Source organism: Marmota marmota, unplaced genomic scaffold, assembly GCF_001458135.2.
Source record: "Marmota marmota marmota unplaced genomic scaffold, marMar, whole genome shotgun sequence".
Lineage (NCBI taxonomy): Eukaryota > Metazoa > Chordata > Mammalia > Rodentia > Sciuridae > Marmota > Marmota marmota.
This window is the reverse complement of record NW_025999977.1, coordinates 2,274,256-2,293,485: the sequence shown is the minus strand read 5'-3', so window position 1 is coordinate 2,293,485 and position 19,230 is coordinate 2,274,256. Positions and strand designations below refer to the sequence as shown.

The 19,230-nt window shown below is 33.6% G+C and overlaps 1 protein-coding gene across 5 annotated transcripts in view; it reads left to right on the top strand.

Moving 5' to 3' along the window:
• Znf638 (zinc finger protein 638) overlaps positions 1-19,230 on the top strand; it is a 57,812-nt gene that overhangs the window by 1,710 nt on the left and 36,872 nt on the right. For 3 of the 5 annotated variants that reach the window (XM_048804135.1, XM_015479536.2, XM_048804136.1), the window contains exons 2-7: positions 4,368-4,429; positions 7,977-8,015; positions 9,526-9,824; positions 10,802-11,076; positions 12,315-12,461; positions 13,337-13,459. In XM_048804135.1, the coding sequence (XP_048660092.1) occupies positions 4,368-4,429; positions 7,977-8,015; positions 9,526-9,824; positions 10,802-11,076; positions 12,315-12,461; positions 13,337-13,459 (945 nt within the window). Of the gene's footprint in view, positions 1-2,725; positions 2,747-4,367; positions 4,430-7,976; positions 8,016-9,525; positions 9,825-10,801; positions 11,077-12,314; positions 12,462-13,336; positions 13,460-19,230 lie in introns of those variants that run through there. The other 2 variants (XM_048804137.1, XM_048804134.1) reach the window with 2 other exon arrangements.

Sequence of the window (19,230 nt, the reverse complement as noted above, 5' to 3'; positions counted from 1 at the left end):
ATTAAGGAAATTACAGAAACTGATTTTGATTGCAAAAATCAGTGCTTTTAGTTGTAATCTTATATACTGCTGGCTTTAGTACTGAATTGAATGTTCTACACACCTGTTACTGGACGTACCACATAGTTTGTCCATTTATTTTGAACTTTCAGTTATCCCATTTATACAACACAAAATTTATATAACATAAACTGTGTACTTATAACATGATGTCACATGAGTTGTGTTTAAATAAGATCTTTTAGCATAAAATATAAAAACTTGGTAAATCATTTCTGCTGCATACTTTGAAGAGACAACATTTAACGTTGATTTAAATGCATTCTGATTTTTACATGGACCACTGATAATTTATTTTCTTATCATTATTTTAGTATTGAGAAGGGGCTTTGTAAAATAATGTAATAGTAAAATGAATCAAGATGCATTAGTTATTATGGGACCAGCTGTAGGTTTAGCAGATAGTTTCTAAAATAGGCTTAAGGTAACTTTATTGGTTAATATAGTTAGAAGGAAGTTTTTTGCTGAGATGCTGAAGAGTAATACCATGTAGACTATATTATTAATAGTAATTATTGGTAGATTTGAGCAGGAATTTCCAAGTAAGTTTTATTATATGTTTAGAACCACGGGTTTTTCTGTTTACTATTGTAATTTGTAGATTTAGATGGCAAATGCCGAGTAGGAGATGTTTCCCATAGGAAGAAACTGATTCAAGGCCTTAGCCTTAAATTGGTGTGTTCTTTGAAGAAGCTTAAAAATCTGAGGGTGTTAATTATCCTTTTGTTTGTTTGTTTGTTTTTTTGCTACCCTTTTTTCCCTCATTTATCCACTCAACAAGAATCTGATACCTAGATCTGTTGCTCTTGTTATTTAAAGTTAATGCCAGCCAAAGAAAACAACATTCTGGGCTGGGAGTGTAGCTCAGTGGTGGACCATTTGTTTAGCATGCACAGGGCTTTGAGTTCAATCCCCAGTATCCAGGAGGAGAAAAAAATTTTAAAAAACAAACAAAAAACCAGCATTCTATTCATTTTAACCAGAATTATTGAAATCTAATAAAATAATAAATAGTTGGCCATATTTCATCAAAAGTGATAAAAAAGTCTTTACCTTGAAAAACCTCAGAATAATTCACAGTGCTTTGTTGTAAACTGTAAGTAACGCTGGCCTCAGTGTTAGAAGCTCTTTGTATTACTGTATCTGGGCATACCACATAATTTTGAACTTTTAATTAGTAATATTCAATTGAAGAAAATATATCTTCACATAAAGAAATTAAAGTTTTAATTTTTGTTCTGTAGACTAGAAAAGGTATACACACTTTTTCAATGTATATTTACTGATACCAGTTTTGTACATTGTTCTGTAGGTGCCAGGGCAGAAATGAGGAACAGTATTAAATTTAGATGTTTTCAAACAATTCATACAGTTGCACTGAGGAGGAAAAATTATGCATCAAAAGACTTTTTAAAAATTAGGAAAAGGAAAAAAATGGTTTGGTGATTTATTTAACTTGTTTTCCTGTGATGGAGGGGAAAGATACTTAGTATTTTTATCTTGTTCAGATTTGTATCAGTCAGGCCAGCATTATCACTTGACCAATACCTATTGTATGTCTAACCAGTATGTAATTAAAAAGTATAAATACACTTCCTGGCATCAAAAGACTTTTGTAGTCTAGTTAGATAAGACTAGTGGATTCAAAGTTACTAAGTAAGTCTAGACTAGAATGTCTCAAGAATGAAGACTTCGTGGAGTAGTTCAAATGATGTGTGGGCTTTAGATATACCTATCTGAAAGGGAGGAGAGATGACATTCCAGGTGGGATCAATATGTGGATAGGCAAAGGTCTGAGAGAAGAATACATCGATTGCAATGCAGTAGGTGGCATTTGGGAAAGAGTGATGAGCATGCTAAAAATAAGTAGAAGGAGTCTTGAAAAGCTAGCCTAAGGAGTTTAGATTTTAAAATTGGGAGGCATTAGGAAGTTAGTTTAATTTCTCGATACGTGAATGGGCATGTTGAAAGTGTATAGGAGATTTGACTGAAGTGTGCAGGTGAATGAAAATGAGATGGGAATGAGGAGTAGGACATGTAATTGGAGGCTTCCTTTATTATTCAAGTGTAAAATGGTGGAAGCCTGGGTTCATAAGATAAAAATTTAAGAGGAGAGAAAAATCACTTAGTGATCATTAGAGCTTATAGAGTGCCTTTTAAAATAAAAACCCAACTTCTAATAGCACAACAAATTGAAGCTCATTGAAGTAATGAATTCCACCACTGAATGGACAAATGATAGTATGCGAACATGAACTTAGATGATACAACTAACTCTTGTTTTTCTGATGTAATTTTACTGCCTCATAAATGTGCATATATATGACATTATAAATATATAGCCAGTAAATATGAATTACCAACTGCAAGCTTTTTCCTGCTGAGTAAATCCAACAATTCTTTTCTACCCATCCTTGAGTCTTTTAAATTATAGCATAAAGAGATACTTTGAGAATGCAACAGTAGATTGTGAAGTGTTTCCTTTCTAAATTATGGGTTGGGTTTAAGAGGGGCTTTCCTTGGTTTAGAAAATTGTCTTTTTGACTGAAATAATTTGCTTCAAGATCAACCTGAGGATTTTTCAAGGTAGTTGGAGGTTAGAGAGCAAGTGTTGATAGGGCTCTGTATTTTACAGTTCCATTCTGATCCTGTCCAGTCTACAGTCCTTGCAGGATTTTCTGCTTTGGTAGGTATTATCCCTGTTTTCCCTGGAAAGGCACTGTTGCTTTTGAACCAGTTATCTGATCTGGGTATTATTACTAGGGAATCTAGAAATTGGGATGACATATGTATATTTACTGAGCTTAAAGTAAGTAATGTCAGTAGGTAAAGTAAGCCTGTTAGAAGACAGCAGTGTTTGTATAGGTGAGTGTATTGAATTGAAGAGCACATACCTTAAATAAATAGGGCAGCTATCACCTTCAGCTGATAGTTGCTATGAGAATATGTATTTAAGTATTGTGATATCTTAATATTTCTTCAAGAAAAACTAGAAATTGGATTTGGGGATAAAAATCTCTGAATTTATAAGTGTTGGTAAATTATTTAAATAAAATACTTTATGGTCCAAATAAATCAAGCCAAACTCCCTGACTGCCAGTGTGTCTGTATGGTGTAAATAATGTCCAATTAATATCAAAGATGTGGGTTTAGTATTACTACTAGAGACTCTTAACTGCTAATCTTTTTTAGCTTTCTGTTTGTATTACTGAAGAGGATATGCAAATATTTCCTTTTTGCAGCCCACAATCAAACCTTGGGGCTTAATGAAACAGTTCAGATTTTGTCATAATTTGTTAAGTATTTCAGATAGTTCTTGCCAAGGCAGAGTTCAAAATTAGTGTCAAATGTTGTTTTAACTATGGAAACATCTAGTTTGTCTTTTAGAAATGACCTAAACTAAAATGTTTTTGAAATGGAAACAAGATTTTCCTCAAGGGAAGTTGTAAAATTCAGAACTGTTTATTAAGGTTTTTTTGCCTTTCCAAATGCTGGAGGAACAATAAAACATTGAGTAATATACATGTTGCTTTTAACTGATTGTTTCACTTTGGAGACTGTATCTTTAAAAACTGTATTGGTTTTTGTTTTTGTTTTAAAATCAGATGTATCTTTCAGGAGCTATTTATGGTTATAGATTGTAATTTTAGGGCAGATTTATTTGTAAATGAAGTAATGTATAAGAAAGCATTTTGTTAATTGTAAAGCTCAATATGTAAGGGATACTGTCTTTAAAATGGCGTCACTTTCCTTTAATCTTGAAAATAAATTAGATTTTATTATCAGTTTTTCATATTTTCACTAATCTTTATCATTTCTCAATATAGTGAGTACCTTGTTTGGAATGGTACTGGCCTAGTAGTATTTGGTTGTTGATGATGTTAGCATGAGGTATAAGTCATTCAGATACTATATTTTGAAGATGCTGTTTTGTAGATAATCACTTGCACCTTATTTATAGTTTTTGTTCTCTGAATTTTTTTATACTCAAAATGAGTTATTTTATGATCTATGCTTTTATTTTCTCCAAGTGTTAATATGTATTGATTTCAAAATGGGCATCCATGGGTATAATTTTTTTTGAACTTTTTTTATACTAAAACATTTTTAAATGGGATCAATGAGGTATGGTGTTTCAAGGGCATTTGGACACCTTTAAGTTTTGTTTGTGAAAATTTTATTCAGTGGCCAAATGCTGTTTATAATTAGATTTGTTTTAAAATCCTTTGTCATTTAAAAGATAAATCTAATTCATTGGTCAACAAGAGGAATATTCTAATTTCAGTACTTTTCTCCTTTTACAATAGGATTGGATTCAGCATCAAAACACATCTACTCATATTGAGAGTTGTCGACAGTTGCGTCAACAGTAAGAACATTTTTATCTTTATTTTCATAAATGTTGAATTTGCAAAATATGTTCAGACATTACTGTTAAATACCCTTAGTATGATACTTTGTAGAAAATATTTTTAAAGATTATTGCCTATTAAAATACTAATTTTGTAGCAGTATATTTAATATTTTTCCACAAAGAGAGAATTCAGCATGATCCTTTCCTCTGGGGTTTTTTTGTTTGTTTGTTTGTTTTAAGAGAGAGAGATGAGATGAGAGAGAGAGAGAGAGAATTTTTTAGTATTTGTTTCTTAGTTTTCGGTGGACACAACATCTTTGTTTGTATGTGGTGCTGAGGATCGAACCCGGCCGCACGCACGCCAGGCGAGTGTGCTACCGCTTGAGCCACATCCCCAGCCCCTGATCCCTTCCTCTGACTCAACTCCTTCCTAACTTAATTCCCAGTAGGTAGATTTTTTTTATATCTTTGGTTTTTTTGCTTTGCTGGCTTGCCTTCCCTGAATGGTTTATTATTTCAGAGCAGATATCATTCCCTTCTATTATCTCCCCCCTTTCTCAAGGGTTAAATAAATAAAAACTAATCCAAGCCATATATCAGTATTTAATTTCCAGTCTAAAAGCTCTCTGGCTCAGAATCTGTTTTCAGAATAAAATTTAAGTAAGGAATGAATATTAGTTCCATTCTACTTTGTTCCTTATTTAAGACAGGGCACCTCTGAAGATTTCCCCTACTAGATATGGAGGTGAAAAATACTGCTTTAGTAGCATTCTCTGTGCCTGTCTCCCTATCTTTTTCCTTTTTCTTTTCTTTCTCTCCTTCCTTCCTTTCTTTCCTTCTTCTCTTTGGAGAGTATGTTTACATTGATTTTTTAAAAAATAATACTGAAGATTTAACCAGGGGTGTTTTACCACTGAGCTATACCTGCAGTTCTTTTTATTTTGAGATAGGATCTTACTAAATTTGAGACTGGCCTCATACTTGGAATCCTCCTGCCTCAGCAACCTCCCCACCTCCAGTTGCTGGGATTATACCACCACGCCTGGCCAGTGTTGGCTTTTTTGAAGAGTTCAGGAACAGTGTCTTATGGAATGTCTTCCATGCTGTTTGCTTCCTCATCATTAAATTTAGGTTGAACAGTTATGTCACTGATACTTCATAGGTGATGTATTTATTGCATCACATTGGGACATAGTCTTAGTTAGCTTCTTGCTCTTGATCATTATGTTATGCTACTTCATTAGGTGTATCATGCTTTTAAAACATACTTTTTACTAATTAGGCAGATATTGGGTGATCCAACTCTACTTTTAGTATGTTATACTTTATCTTTTTGCTTTGAGCTTTGGAGATAAGAGCATTTGTTTTAATTGGCAAGCTAGTAAAGGTCTAAAACAGTATTACTGACTCTTTTTTTTTGGTAGAGGGACACAGTAACTTTATTTTATTTATTTATTTTTATGTGGTATTGAGGATTGAACCCAGTGCCTCACGCATGCTAAGCAAGCACTCTACCACTGAGCTATAGCCCCAGCCTTGTTACTGATTCTTCAGTAATAGTTCTCTAGCTCTTATGAACCATAAATTGTAGAGCTCTAGAAATTTAATAATAATTTCTATGTATTTTCAACCAGCTTATATTTCAGTCTGTGAGAAAACTAAGGATTACACATATCAAGTAACCGACTTTAAGTTACATAGCCATTAAATGACAGCACCTACATTGAAAAATCTAGTTTTGTTCGATTACAAAGGTTTCTTTGTAAACCTTGTAGTCTAAGACTAGAAATTATCTTCTTGAAAGGTACAGAAAAATGAAAATGTGGGAGTAGATAAAAGGATTCTTTTGTATTGGAAATTATTAACATTAGATTGGATTGAAGTTAACTTTTTGTCCTCATAGTTTCTCACCTCATAGTTTCTCGCATGTTGCTGCAAGAAGTAGGGGGCAGAAGCTTTCTCAGAATTTTCTGTCATTTTGCCACCTATGTTTCATTGATTAGAACGTGTTACTGTTTATCTTCTGGATAGGCTAAGAGAGCAAATATAACACTGCTTTAGTTTTTGTAGTGAAAGCAGGCAAGAGAAAAAGGAGTTGAGAATTATTGTTAACTCATTAATAATAGCAACAAATAAGAACTACTTTACCTCTTAAGTTTTGATCTAACTTTATTTTCCTGCTAGGTGAATTACTAAAACAATCTGCTATACCTCCATTACCTGACTTTTGTCTTACTACTGAAATTATATTCTTGAATATTAGTGACTTAAGATAATTACTATGTCCAGCTACCTATTAGTGTCCATATTCTCTAGAAAAGTTTTAAAATAATTTTTAAAACATTACACACACTTGTAATTCGAGCAACTCAGGAGGCCAAGGCAGGAGAATCACAAGTTCAAGGCTAGCTTGGGCAACTTAGTGAGACCCTATCTCCAAATAAAATAAAAAGGGCTGGAGGTATAGCTTAGTGGTTGAGTGCCCTGAATCCCCAGTACCACAAAAAAGAAAAAAAAGAAAGAAAGAAATGAAAAGAAAAGTTAAGAGTGAAGATGGCTTCTGTGATCTTACTCATTTTTTTTATGAGTACTCCTTAATCTTTCATTGTTTTTTCTTTGCTTAAGTATTGTTCATAGATTTTGTTCTCACTCCTCCTATTTCTGTGTCCACCCTGTGTTAGTCTCACTCTCAAGACTACAGCTGTGGCTTTTATATGCCTCATTGCTAAACATTTCAGTTCTCATCTTTTTGCTTAATTCTAGAGATTCATGTACAATTGTTTTAAAAACATTTATTTGATATTCTTGCTTAGAAATGTTCATGAGTTTTTCCCTTTTATTTGTGTACAACCTCATTACTTGATTTCAAGGCCTTTCATAAGTTGTCTCTCCCTGAGGTAGCCTTTCCAGGTTTTGTCCTTTATAATTTCTTTTCATCATTCCTATGCTGTAGCTGACCAGTCAGTGGAATAGAACACCTATGTTTTGCCTCCAGTCCTTCACTTATGTATTGCTTGTATTTGAAATCAAACCTAATCCATACCTGTTGATAGACCTTTTTAAGTGCTATCCACAAAGTAACCTTTCTGTGAATTCTCTCCTGATTGTTCTTAATAGATGAATATCTTCAAGTTGTACCATCTCTCATTGTTCATATTGTATTCTGAGAGATATCATGTAGAATATGATAAGCATGGAGTCCTGGAGAGTTCTGTAAAGTAACTAAAATGTCTTCTCTCTTTTAACCCTTCCTAAACTCATATCTTATACCTCTTCTGTGCCTCTAAATACTTTTTGCATGTGCTGCCCATTTTATTTAGAGTTTGAGGCCTTTAAATTATGGGGAATAAGTTTCTCTGATATACATATTAGCACAATACCTTATTTATTGAATTAGACACCCAAAATATTTTATTTCTAAGAAATTTTTCATATTTAAAATATTATTAATCACGATGTAAACTTAGATTTTTGAACAGTCTTCAGATATTACAGATAAAGATTAATTGAGCCATATAATCTTATTTTAAATGTCTATTAATACTATTTATTTTCAAAATAGATATCCTGATTGGAATCCTGAGATCCTACCATCAAGAAGGTAACATTTTTTAATAGCGTTGTTATTGTTAAAACTTGATTTTTCAGCTGGGCACGGGTGATACACACCTGTAATCCCAGTGGCTCGGGAGGCTGAGGCTGGAGGATTGCAAGTTCAAAGCCAGCCTCAGCAACTTAGTGAGGCCCTGAGCAACTCAGTGAGACCCTGTCTCTAAATAAAATATTTAAAAAAGAGTTGGGGGTGTGATTCAGTGGTTAAGTGCCCATGGATTCAATCCCTGTACCAAAAAGAAAAAACCCAAAACAAACAAAAAAATGTCCTTAATTTTCTTCTAAGAGCAAATATTTACTTTTTAAAAAGCTATTTTTTCCCAGAGCAGTGGAGCACACCCGTAATCCCAGGGCCTCAGAAGGCTAAGGCAGGAGGATCGCAAATTCAAAGTCAGCCTCAGCAACATAATGAGGCCCCAACCAACTTAGTGAGACCCTGTCTTAAAATAAAATAACAGTGGGCTGGGGATGTGGCTCAGTGGTTGAGCACCCCTGGGTTCAGTCCCTTAAACCAAAAAATAAAAAGCTATTCTTTTGAATTGTGTCCTACTTTGATCACTTTTCATAATGGGCAATTGCAGGAAGCTCTCTGAAGCTTCTTTACTTATTGTATGTTAAATAATACGTTCTTTTTCTGAACTTCAACTTTCTTTAATCTTTAATGAAAATATTTTTATTCTAACTTTATTATAATTTCATGTTAAGCTTTGAATTCTTGAGAATACCAACTCAATTTATGTGTATACACATTTATGGAAATCAAAAAAATATATGTAGACAGTATACTTTTTCAAGGAAAAATTTTTGAAAATATTTCTGTATGTAAATCAGTTTCTAAATTCTCTAGTTAGCTTTATACTTGAAAAACATAATTCGTAAAGGGGTAAGCATAAGAAATCAATGATGACACTCTTCTGTAAACTAGAAAGGGTAGGATTCCAAGCCATTGGAATGTTGATCATCTGTTCTAATTGGTTTCTTCCAAACCAGAAAGTTGAATTATATCATAACAATAGGTTTTCTTGTTTTAAGTAATACTTGTTATGAGTTTGATATTGAAGGTAATAATTAATTTTTGAGGAGGTACTTCTAGCTGGGTATGGTGGTGACTTGAAAGGATAAGGTAGGAGGCTGGGAAGTTCAAGGCCAGCTTCAGTAATTTAGCAAGACTCTCAGCAACTTAGTGAGATTCTCTCTCAGAATAAAAAATGAAAAAGACTGGGAGCTGGGTTTGGTCGCCTGTAGTCCTAGCAACTTGGGAGGTTGAGACAGAAAGATTACCAGTTTGATGTCAGCCTTAGTATCTTAGCGAGGCCCTAAATAACTTAGTAAGACCCTGCCTCAAAAATAAATAAAAAAGGACTGAGGTAGCTTACGTAGCTTAGTGCCCCTGGGTTCAATCCCAGTACTGTAGGAAAAAAGAGGTACTTCTGTCACTTAGTATAATTTTAATTTACATTAAATTGCTGCATCTTGATTCTTTTTCTTCTACTTTGTAGAAATGAGGGCAATAGAAAAGAAAATGAGACTCCAAGAAGACGTTCTCATTCCCCCAGTCCTAGGCGTTCTAGGAGATCAAGTTCAAGTCACAGGTTTCATCGATCTCGAAGCCCAATACGCTACCCATATAGACCAAGAAGTCGGAGTCCAAGAATTTGCCATCGGTTCATTTCTAGATACAGATCTAGATCCCGATCCCGTTCGCCATATCGAATTAGAAATCCATTTAGAGGTAGTCCAAAATGCTATCGATCAGTCAGCCCTGAAAGGACATCAAAGAGATCAGTGAGATCATCAGGTATGCTGATGACCATGAAACAATAAAATCTACTTATTTTGATTAAAATTTTTAGTTCCTTTTGTTTAGATTTTAAGAAATAAAATTGTTTTATAAAATTGTAAAATTGCTGTGTGAATTCTGACACACATCTCAGAGTCCATTTTTCTGGTAATTTTGGGAGAGTTGTATCTGTCCATGCACAAAAGTAAGCATGTGAAAACATAGTTTGCCTTAACTATAGACTTTCATGAATACATTTAAAACTTAAAAAATTACTCATATTTTTACCCTGTTTAAGAAGAACTTTGAATAGTTCTTTTCTCATATTCAGTATATTCTAAAAGGTTGAATGTAAATGGAAATATTTGCAAATTTATAAGGCAACTGGTCTCATTGTTGTGGTCCAAGATCCCCTACATATCCATAGGATTTTTTCAAAGTTCTGTAAGGTTTTTCCTTTTCCAATTACATATATGTGCGAGGCTGGATTTTCTTTATGTTTTCAACCAAAACGGTGTATCCAGCATATTGGAGGCAGAACCACATATAAGAATTTTTAAGTATTTCCCATTAAGCCCAACATTAAAGTGTGTAGAGAAATGTACAGTGTTATTACTCATTTCACTAATTTTTTTTCACTTTGAGAATTTTAATCTTTATAAAAGATGTCACCGTTAATATTGGAGTTTATATTAAATGAATTAGTAAATTGTTTGAAAGTTCTGTTTTTAACTTTTAATATGGTAAATATCAGTAAATACAATACAAATTCTTTGAAGTTCTCAGCATGTGAAGAAATCCTGGAGCCACATGGAATAAAGGAACTACATATAAAAGCCTTCAGAGTGCACATTTAAAACTTGAGACCATTTTTTTGTGTGTTTATCTTCCCTATTGAGCTCTGTGTGATAAATGTTAGTCTTTTTTTCATGATGTCATGAAGTGGTTCTTTATATTCCTTCCAATTGAAGTTGTACTTACATTCTTCTTACTAGATAGAAAAAAAGCATTAGAAGATGTGGTACAACGATCTGGACATGGGGCAGAATTTAACAAACAGAAGCATCTTGAAGCCGTTGATACAGGACACTCCCCAGCACAAAAACCTAAAGTTGTCAGTGGAACAAAGCCACCAGTTAAATCTATAAGCTCTACAAAGAGTGATGCAAATTTAGGAGGACATTCTGCTCGTAAATCAAAGAATCTTGAAGATGACACCTTACCAGAATGTAAACAGGTGTCTGGTAAAGCTGTCTCTCTCCAGCGTAAGGTCAGTAAGTCTTTTGTTTATTAGAGAAAGTGTACATATATATGTTGTTATGGCAAAGAGAAAACAAAGTTGTCTAAATTTTCTTATTCTACATTTCCAATAAATGTGAACTCATAACTTGTTTAATTATTTTGATACGATTCCATTTCATTGGTTTCTCATATACTCTTAGTATAAAAATCCAATAATTCAAATCTTACAGCTTAGAAATGTCAGAGATTTGGCATTTGATGCGTCAAAAAATATTGTGATGGCTTGGCAAAATTTTTGGCTGGCTTCACAGATTGTTGTCTTCAAGTGCTTAGGTATATAGTGCTCTCAAATTTTTCTAAATACACTGAAGACTTTGTTTTTGCATGGATCTGGCAGGCAGGGGAGATAACTGGGGATTGTACTCAGGGGAGCTTTATCACTGAGCTGCATCCCCTCCCCTTTTTATTTTTTTGAGACTGGGTCTTATTAAGTTGCTGAAACTGGCCTTGAACTTGAGATCTTGCCTTAGCCTTTCGAGTAGCTAGGATTACAGGCACGTGCTACCATACCTCAGCACATTGAAGATTTTCACCAACTATTTCTTGCCCCAAAAAGGTTATATTTAAAAGGATAAACTTAGAAAATCAACTTGCAATTATAGAATTTCAAAGAGACTTTGGAAGAAGTATTAAGTATGGGGAAAATTTTGAAGAGGGAAACATTTTTAATTTGTCTGACAAGACAGTATATAAAGTTCTTTTCATTTTGTTTCAAGACTTCTGTGGGGTAGTAATGAATTTTTTTTGAAAGTTCTTTTTTTATTTTAGATAATTTTTAATATGGATAATAAATTTGATTATTATAGTATATTTAAATTATATCTAACAAATGAATATTTAAAAACATTATACCCATATACAATAACATTTTTAATCATTAGAACATAGAATTAACAACATGGGAAATTCAGCTTCACTCTATGATGGGCCATGTAGGTTCAAATAGAAAATTTTTCTTAATAGCTCTAGATCATTTGTTACCCCTTTTTTTTTTTTTTAGCATTTAAGAATTTAAATGTACCCCTGAGTATAATCCCCAGTATTTCCTCCACCTGCCTTGCCCATGTAAAAAAAAAATTCATAAACATTTAGAACAGATCCATTAACGGACCAAGATTAAAAGGATAATATATTATACAAGGAATTATTATTTTGTTCTTTGTCACTTAACTTGGTTTCTTTATTTTCTTTCACTCCAAAAAATAGCTTCGGAAAGAGCAGTCTTTGCATTATGGTTCAGTTCTTCTTTTATCTGAACTACCAGAGGATGGCTGTACTGAAGAAGATATTAGGAAGATATTTCAGCCATTTGGAAAAGTTAATGATGTCCTGATCGTTCCATATAGAAAGGAGGTGAGTCATTCAGTCTGTTTTAAAATTCATGGAGTTGTTGTTTTAGTGATTCTGTAAATTTTTGTTGGGTCTCTCACCTGGTTATACTGCATATGTTCACTGGGAGTTGCAAGTGTTTGGATGTGAATGAACATGTTCCCAATTTTTTGGTATACTTTTTCTGTAAAGGGCCAGATAACAAATAACTTTAAGCTTTTGTGGGTTGGCCATAGCATTCTAACTACTCTGTCACTGTGGTATAAAAGTAGCTGTAGTTAATATGTAAATGAGCAAGCATGTTCCCAAAACTTTACAAAAATAGATGGTGTGCCATATTTTACACCAGTGGAGTTATACTAAAATAAATTATTTTCTTTGTATGGTAAGTATTTTTTGCATGTGGGGGATATTCCTATAGCTCATCTGATAAAGTTTTAGAACTATGAGGAACCCTAAAACTAAAGCAGAACATAGGTGTGAGTTAAGATAAGGGAACACAGTGGTAGTGTCATCTTTACTGCAGGAAGCCTTAAACATGTTCAGGTTTGAGCAAGCTAGACAAGATCCTGGCTTTACTCCTGTTGTTCAGTTAACCCTGCCTTGCTATTCCTTCTTGTTACATGAGCCTGCCATGGACTTCTGGGTCCCTCTTCCTGTCTTGGTAACAGTATAGAGATTCTATGAGGTTAAATATCCTTTTCATGCGTGAAACATGCTTAAGATCAAATGATCAAGTGAAACAAAGAGAGGCAAAAGCAACTGGGCCTTAAACTAATTTCATAGTTTTCTGTTCCATAAGGAAGTAATAAGTCCATTTTAAAACACAGGGGCTTTTAAAAGGTACCCCCCCCCCCTTTTTTTTTTTTTTACTGAAAAAGAAATAAATTTCATTTTAGGCTTACTTGGAAATGGAATTTAAAGAAGCAATTACTGCAGTCATGAAGTATACTGAAACATCACCTCTTGTGATAAAAGGAAAAAGTGTGAAAATAAGTGTTCCAGGAAAGAAAAAAGCTCAGGTAAATTGAATTTTGGTACTAGATGTTTTGTTGTTGTTGATTATTTTAACCTTTTGTTTAAGTGTGGCATACATGCAAAAACTTTATGAAATGTAAATGTTAGCCCAACAGATTATGTGTATAAATTCAGATACACTGAAATTTTAAAAACTCTTTATGCATACACATATATAGCACCACAGTGGTTTAAATAACAAGCAACAGACTAGGATCATACTTTACATATACTTAACCATATGTAAAACAAAACTAGCAAGTGTCTGTGAACTGCCACCTATATCACAAAACAGAACATTGATAACATCCTTAGCTGCTGCTCCTCAACCCTCCCTGCTGCCCACAGGTATTTCCTCACTTCCTTTCTGAAGCCATGGTTGAGTTTTGTCTGTTTTATATTTTTATATAAACAAAATCAGAGATGATATGTTCTTTTGGGATCCTTATTTCCTTAGAAGTGTTAATTTTTATGAGTTTAGTCTTGCTTAGACTGTTTTCTGTGCTTAGTTGAAAGAAAATATCAATAGAATTATTTTAAAATCTTCAATAGTATTGCTTTGTGTGTGCTCTTTTATTTTTCTATTTGCTGTAGAATACAGCAAGGTTCTATATCAAACATTTCCCAATAATAGTCTATCCGTATTAATGTATGAGGCGTTTTTCTCATTTTTGCTTTCTGTGAGGCATTACTTTGTATTTTACAATTATTTTAAGGTTCCTTATTGGTTGATGTTTATGTTATTTCTAGGTCTTTCACCATTATAAATAAGACTTTAGTTGTCTTGTTATATGTCTCTCACAGATCATCCTTTTGTGTTATAGGATGTACAGTAATACATAGTATTGGATTGCCTGCAAAGTAGTTGCAGTAACATATAACCTTGTAATTTGTGTGAGGACTGGTATTTCTAAATTAGCAATATTTTAATTTCTTTAGTTTTAACAATTCAGTATATCAAAAATGGTATCTAAGCTGGTCACGGTGGTGCATGTCTGTAATCCCGGTGTCTTGGGAGGCTGAGACAGGAGATCGTGGGTTCAAAACCAGCCTCAGCAACAGCAAAATACTAAGCAACTCAGTGTCTCTAAATAAAGTACAAAATAGCTGGGGATGTGGCTCAGTGGTTGAATATCCTGAGTTCAATCCCCAATACCCTCTGTCCCCATGGCATCTAATTTTAATTTGCATATAGTGAACTTTCGTATTTTTATATAATTATTAGCTATTTTTTACTAGGTATTTTAGTGAGTTGTTGGTTTCTTTCTCCCAGTGGGTTCTTATCAGTTAAAAATTCATTTGAGCTGGTGTGGTGGCACTTGCCTATGATCCCAGGGGCTAAGGAGGCTGAGGCAAGAGGATTATAAGTTCAAAACAAGCCTCAGCAACTTAGCGAGATCCTGTCTCTGAATAAAAAATAGAAAGGGGCTGGGGATGTGGCTTAGTGTTTAAATGCCTCTAGGTTCAATCCCTGGTATCCCCCCACACCCCCAAAAATTCATTTGAAAATGTTTATTATCCTAGATACTAATTTTGTGTTATATAAGTATCTGTGTATGAGTGTATACACATACTTACATATATATATATATATATAAGTTTTTAATTTCCATGTGTTCAACTGGACTGGTATTTTCCTCTGTGGCTTTTGTTTTTTTCCCCTTTTATCATGTTTTGGAATACCTTCACTATATCAGTGCCAGAACGATACACTTCCTTTATTTTCTTAATCTATTTTTCATGGTATAATGTGGGGTTAGGCTTGGTATTATATACAAAATGGGTAGCAATTAACCCATTGCTACTCATACCTACTCTATCCTTATTGATTTAATTATCCTTATTGATTTTACCTCTTTAAATTTCTTTATATACATAGGTCTGTTTTAGATTATTCTGTTACATGAATCTAATCATTTTTATGGTGTTACTATGTGGTATAAATTATTATAGTAATTATTATGTAACTTTATAATATTTCCTTATCTTTCTGACAAGAATTCCTCCCACCCCTGGTATTGGGGATTAAGCCCATGGGTGCTTTATCACTGAGCTACAACTCAAGCCCTTTTACCTTTTTTTTTTTTTTTTTTAATTTGGAGACAGGGTCTTGCTAAGTTGGAGAGGCTGGCCTCAAACTTTTGATCCTTTTGCTTCAACCTCCCCTGTAGCTGAGATTAAAAGGTATAAGCTATCGTATGTAGAGTTCTATTTTTAGATATTATTTAAATTTATTTTGGTTTATCTTGAACATTTACTGATGTTGGTTTTAGAATCAGTTTAGATTCTCTGAAAAGTCTCCCTGAGATTTAATTGATACTATACTGAATTTGTATAAATACAAATTCACCGAGTCTTTCTCTTTAAAAGCATGGTTTATCTCTCCATTAATTTAAATTTCATTTTCTGTCCATTAGCCAGTTTTATAATTTTTTATAAACAGTTCTGTATACTTAAGGGGCGTTAAGTTTATAAAAATACATATATTTATATAAAATATATTTCTCTAAGAGAAAGGGGCTTTACTTTTTATTTATTTTTCAGTAGCCACTAGTCGGGTAATGCATCATCCTAGTTTTCCCTGCTATGTGCTTGCTGTCCATTCTTGTTGTCTTGGTTTGGATAATGAAGTATATGGTGACCCTGAGTATTGCTGATTATATCATTTAGGATTTTGTTCAGTTTCATTTAACAGAAACCTTACCATCAGTTTATTAAATAAGAATTACCTTTATGTTTTACTAGGAAATCTTTATGTAGTTTATCCAGAGCTGGTGCAGCAGCTTCCATAATATCTTGAGGAACCTAACCCATCTTTCTTCTCTACCATCTTTAGCATGTAGCTTTCATCTTCAGTTGTAAGATGGTTGCTATATCTTCTGGCATCATTTCTATATTCTAATCAGAAAGGAGGAAATAAATGGGTTTGAAAGAATGAGTTACCCAGAAACATTTATTTAATTTCCTAGAACTACCACACATGGCCATTTAAGTTGGGGAGGAGGTTAAGGAGAAGCAAGGATAGAATGCATAATTTCAGAACTTAAGCTTTATCCTATTGACAGGTAAATCTTATTCAAAGGTTTGAACATAATGGAAGGGATTAATTAGGATGATGCATCTGGAATTGGTTTGGAGAATGAATTGAAATTCAGCAAGTGACTTGAAAGCAAAGAAAGCCTAGCAGTTTGACCAAAGTGGAGAGGAGTCAAGAGCGTGCTGAAGTCCAGTTAGAAAATTCATCTAGTCAATTCATCTTGTATAATGGTATTATTTTTTGTAGATTAGTAATCTTGAAAATAGGAAAGTAAAGTAATTTAAACCAATGATTATTAAGCAAGACTTAGCTGGTCATTAGATTTGGAGAAGTGGGGAAGCCAGTCTTATTTATTCTTTAATGTTTAGGAAAACAGATAAGAATACATTTAATGAATTAGAGTGTTTCAAACAGATTAAAATCCTTTTAGACAATTTTTTTGGTAAGATTTGTTAAGGTAATGACTTAAGCCCAAGAGTCCAGACATATTTGCTATCATGATTTTTCTAGAAATGCATAGGGGAAACTGTCAACACCAGAGGCTGGACAACATGTCATCCACCTGTCAAAAATATTGATGTTCTTCTTTAAATATGGTTTGGATGATGCTGAATTTAAGGAGGCTTAGACGGCTAACTCATGACTCCCTCTGTTGTGATAGAACAGCATTCCTAGGCATTGACTGGAGGGGAACTCCAACAGAACTCTGGTTGTGCCTTCTTCAGACGGGAAGTATGTGGACAGTCTTTTTGGCCTGTTAACACAGTAAGTGGAAGACATTGAGTTTTCCTGCCAAAGCAAGCCAAAAATAAACTGGAAACCCAAATTAGAGAAAAAAAAGGACTGTGCTGTTGTTTTCATGGTCCAGATCATGATTTTTGGCATGAGTAGTTAGAACCAAGATGAAACTTAATTGACCTGCCCAAATTGATGTTAGGACTGCCTCTGACTCTGGCTGTGTTTTACATAAGTTTTCCCCATTTTGCTGCTTTTCAGAGTCAATAAAGAAATTTTTAGAATAGGTAAAAATTTCTAATATATTTATATTAATATGGATTCGCATAACTGATGGAAACTCAGTTACTTATCTTTAATAATAAGCCAGCATAAATCTCTTTCCTAAACAGTGATTCTTCCTTCTGAACTAGTCCCTTTATTACTGTTACTCATAACCTGAAAACAAGTATTCAGAGAACCCCTCCACCCCCGCCCCCAGAGAAATAACTTCAGGCATATACTCACAAAAAAATTTTTAAAGGGACAGGAGCCCTTACTCTAGAAAAAAAGTGTGATCAAATTGCCCCAAAACAAAACCCTTAGAGCTATGAACTATTGTTGTGGCTCACCCTGTACAAATAAGCAATACTTCAGAAATTTCAGTTTGATATTTTTTAGCAACATGTATGATATTATATCTAAACCTAGAACAGTCAACTAAGAGCCAGAAAGATTGCATGGAAATGAAAAATAATTTGGGGAGAAAGTAAGCATTTGAGCATTATGGAAAATCTAGTGAGTTAGCAAGGTGATAAAAGCAAAAAATGTGATTAGAATTCAGATCAGGGTTGATTCCATTTTAAATAAAAAACTTTCTTAAGCATCTATTATGAGTTTGACAGTGTAGAATCTGCAGAAGTTATACAGTGGTGAACAAAACAGACGTAGTCCTATCCTTATACCTTATATATAAGAAAAGGTTAAAGAGCTGAAACTGATGTAAGAGGAAAGGCTTGGTAGGTAAATCTAAAAAACCTAATCTACACAGAATTGAAACTTCAGAAAGAGGACATCACTTAAATGGCTGTGAAGATTTTAATATTTCTTGGTTATGAAGGAGAGGGGTGACCTACCGTGATCTAGGTAGACACAGTAAAATACAAGAAGTAATCCAGCCTTCAGGAGTAGAGCAACACGTTATCAGGGTTGTACGGGAAAAGACTGTGATTTATTGCAATTCAGTATATCTATTGCAAGTGAAATTCTAATATAACTTAAGATAATATTTTCAGACATATATGGGCTTAGAAAGTTAATTCATTTACGTATTTTTTTAGGAAGTAATATAAAACAAAGAACTTAAGAAATGGAGAATTATATAAAATGTACAGTCAAAATAATCACTTTGATAAATTAATATAGCATAAATTAAAAAAAGATAATTTTATGCCAAACTATATCATCAAAAATTTGTGCTAGGTGCGGTGGCATGCACCTGTAATTCCTGGTGCAGGAGGCTGAGGCAAGAGGATCATGACTTCAAAGCCACCTTCAGCAACTTAGCAAGACCCTAAGCAACTCATCAAGGGCTATCTTTAAATAAAGTATTAAAAGAGGGGCTGGAGATGTGGTTCAGTAGCTAAACACCCCTGGATCAATCCCTATCTCAAAAAAAAAAAAAAAATGCACTGGGGATCGAGCTCAGTGATAAAGTGCCCCTGGGTTAAATCCCCAGTATCCCCACTCCACTCCAAAATTGGAATGTAGCAAGATGTGAGAGCTAAAATTTTTAAAACTTATACAGAGGAAATTAGTAGTTTGGAGTTTCTTTTAAAATTGAAAGTAACAAAATAAAAATAGGAGATTTAATATCTTCTGAATCATTGAGGTGATGGAGACATTTGGAATACAGTCCTTTATAGTACAGAGAGGAAATTGCAGAAATTCCCCAGAAGAACAGAAAATGTAAAATTACATGAGAACTATTATGAAAATCATCTCAATTTAGCAGATTTTACTGAA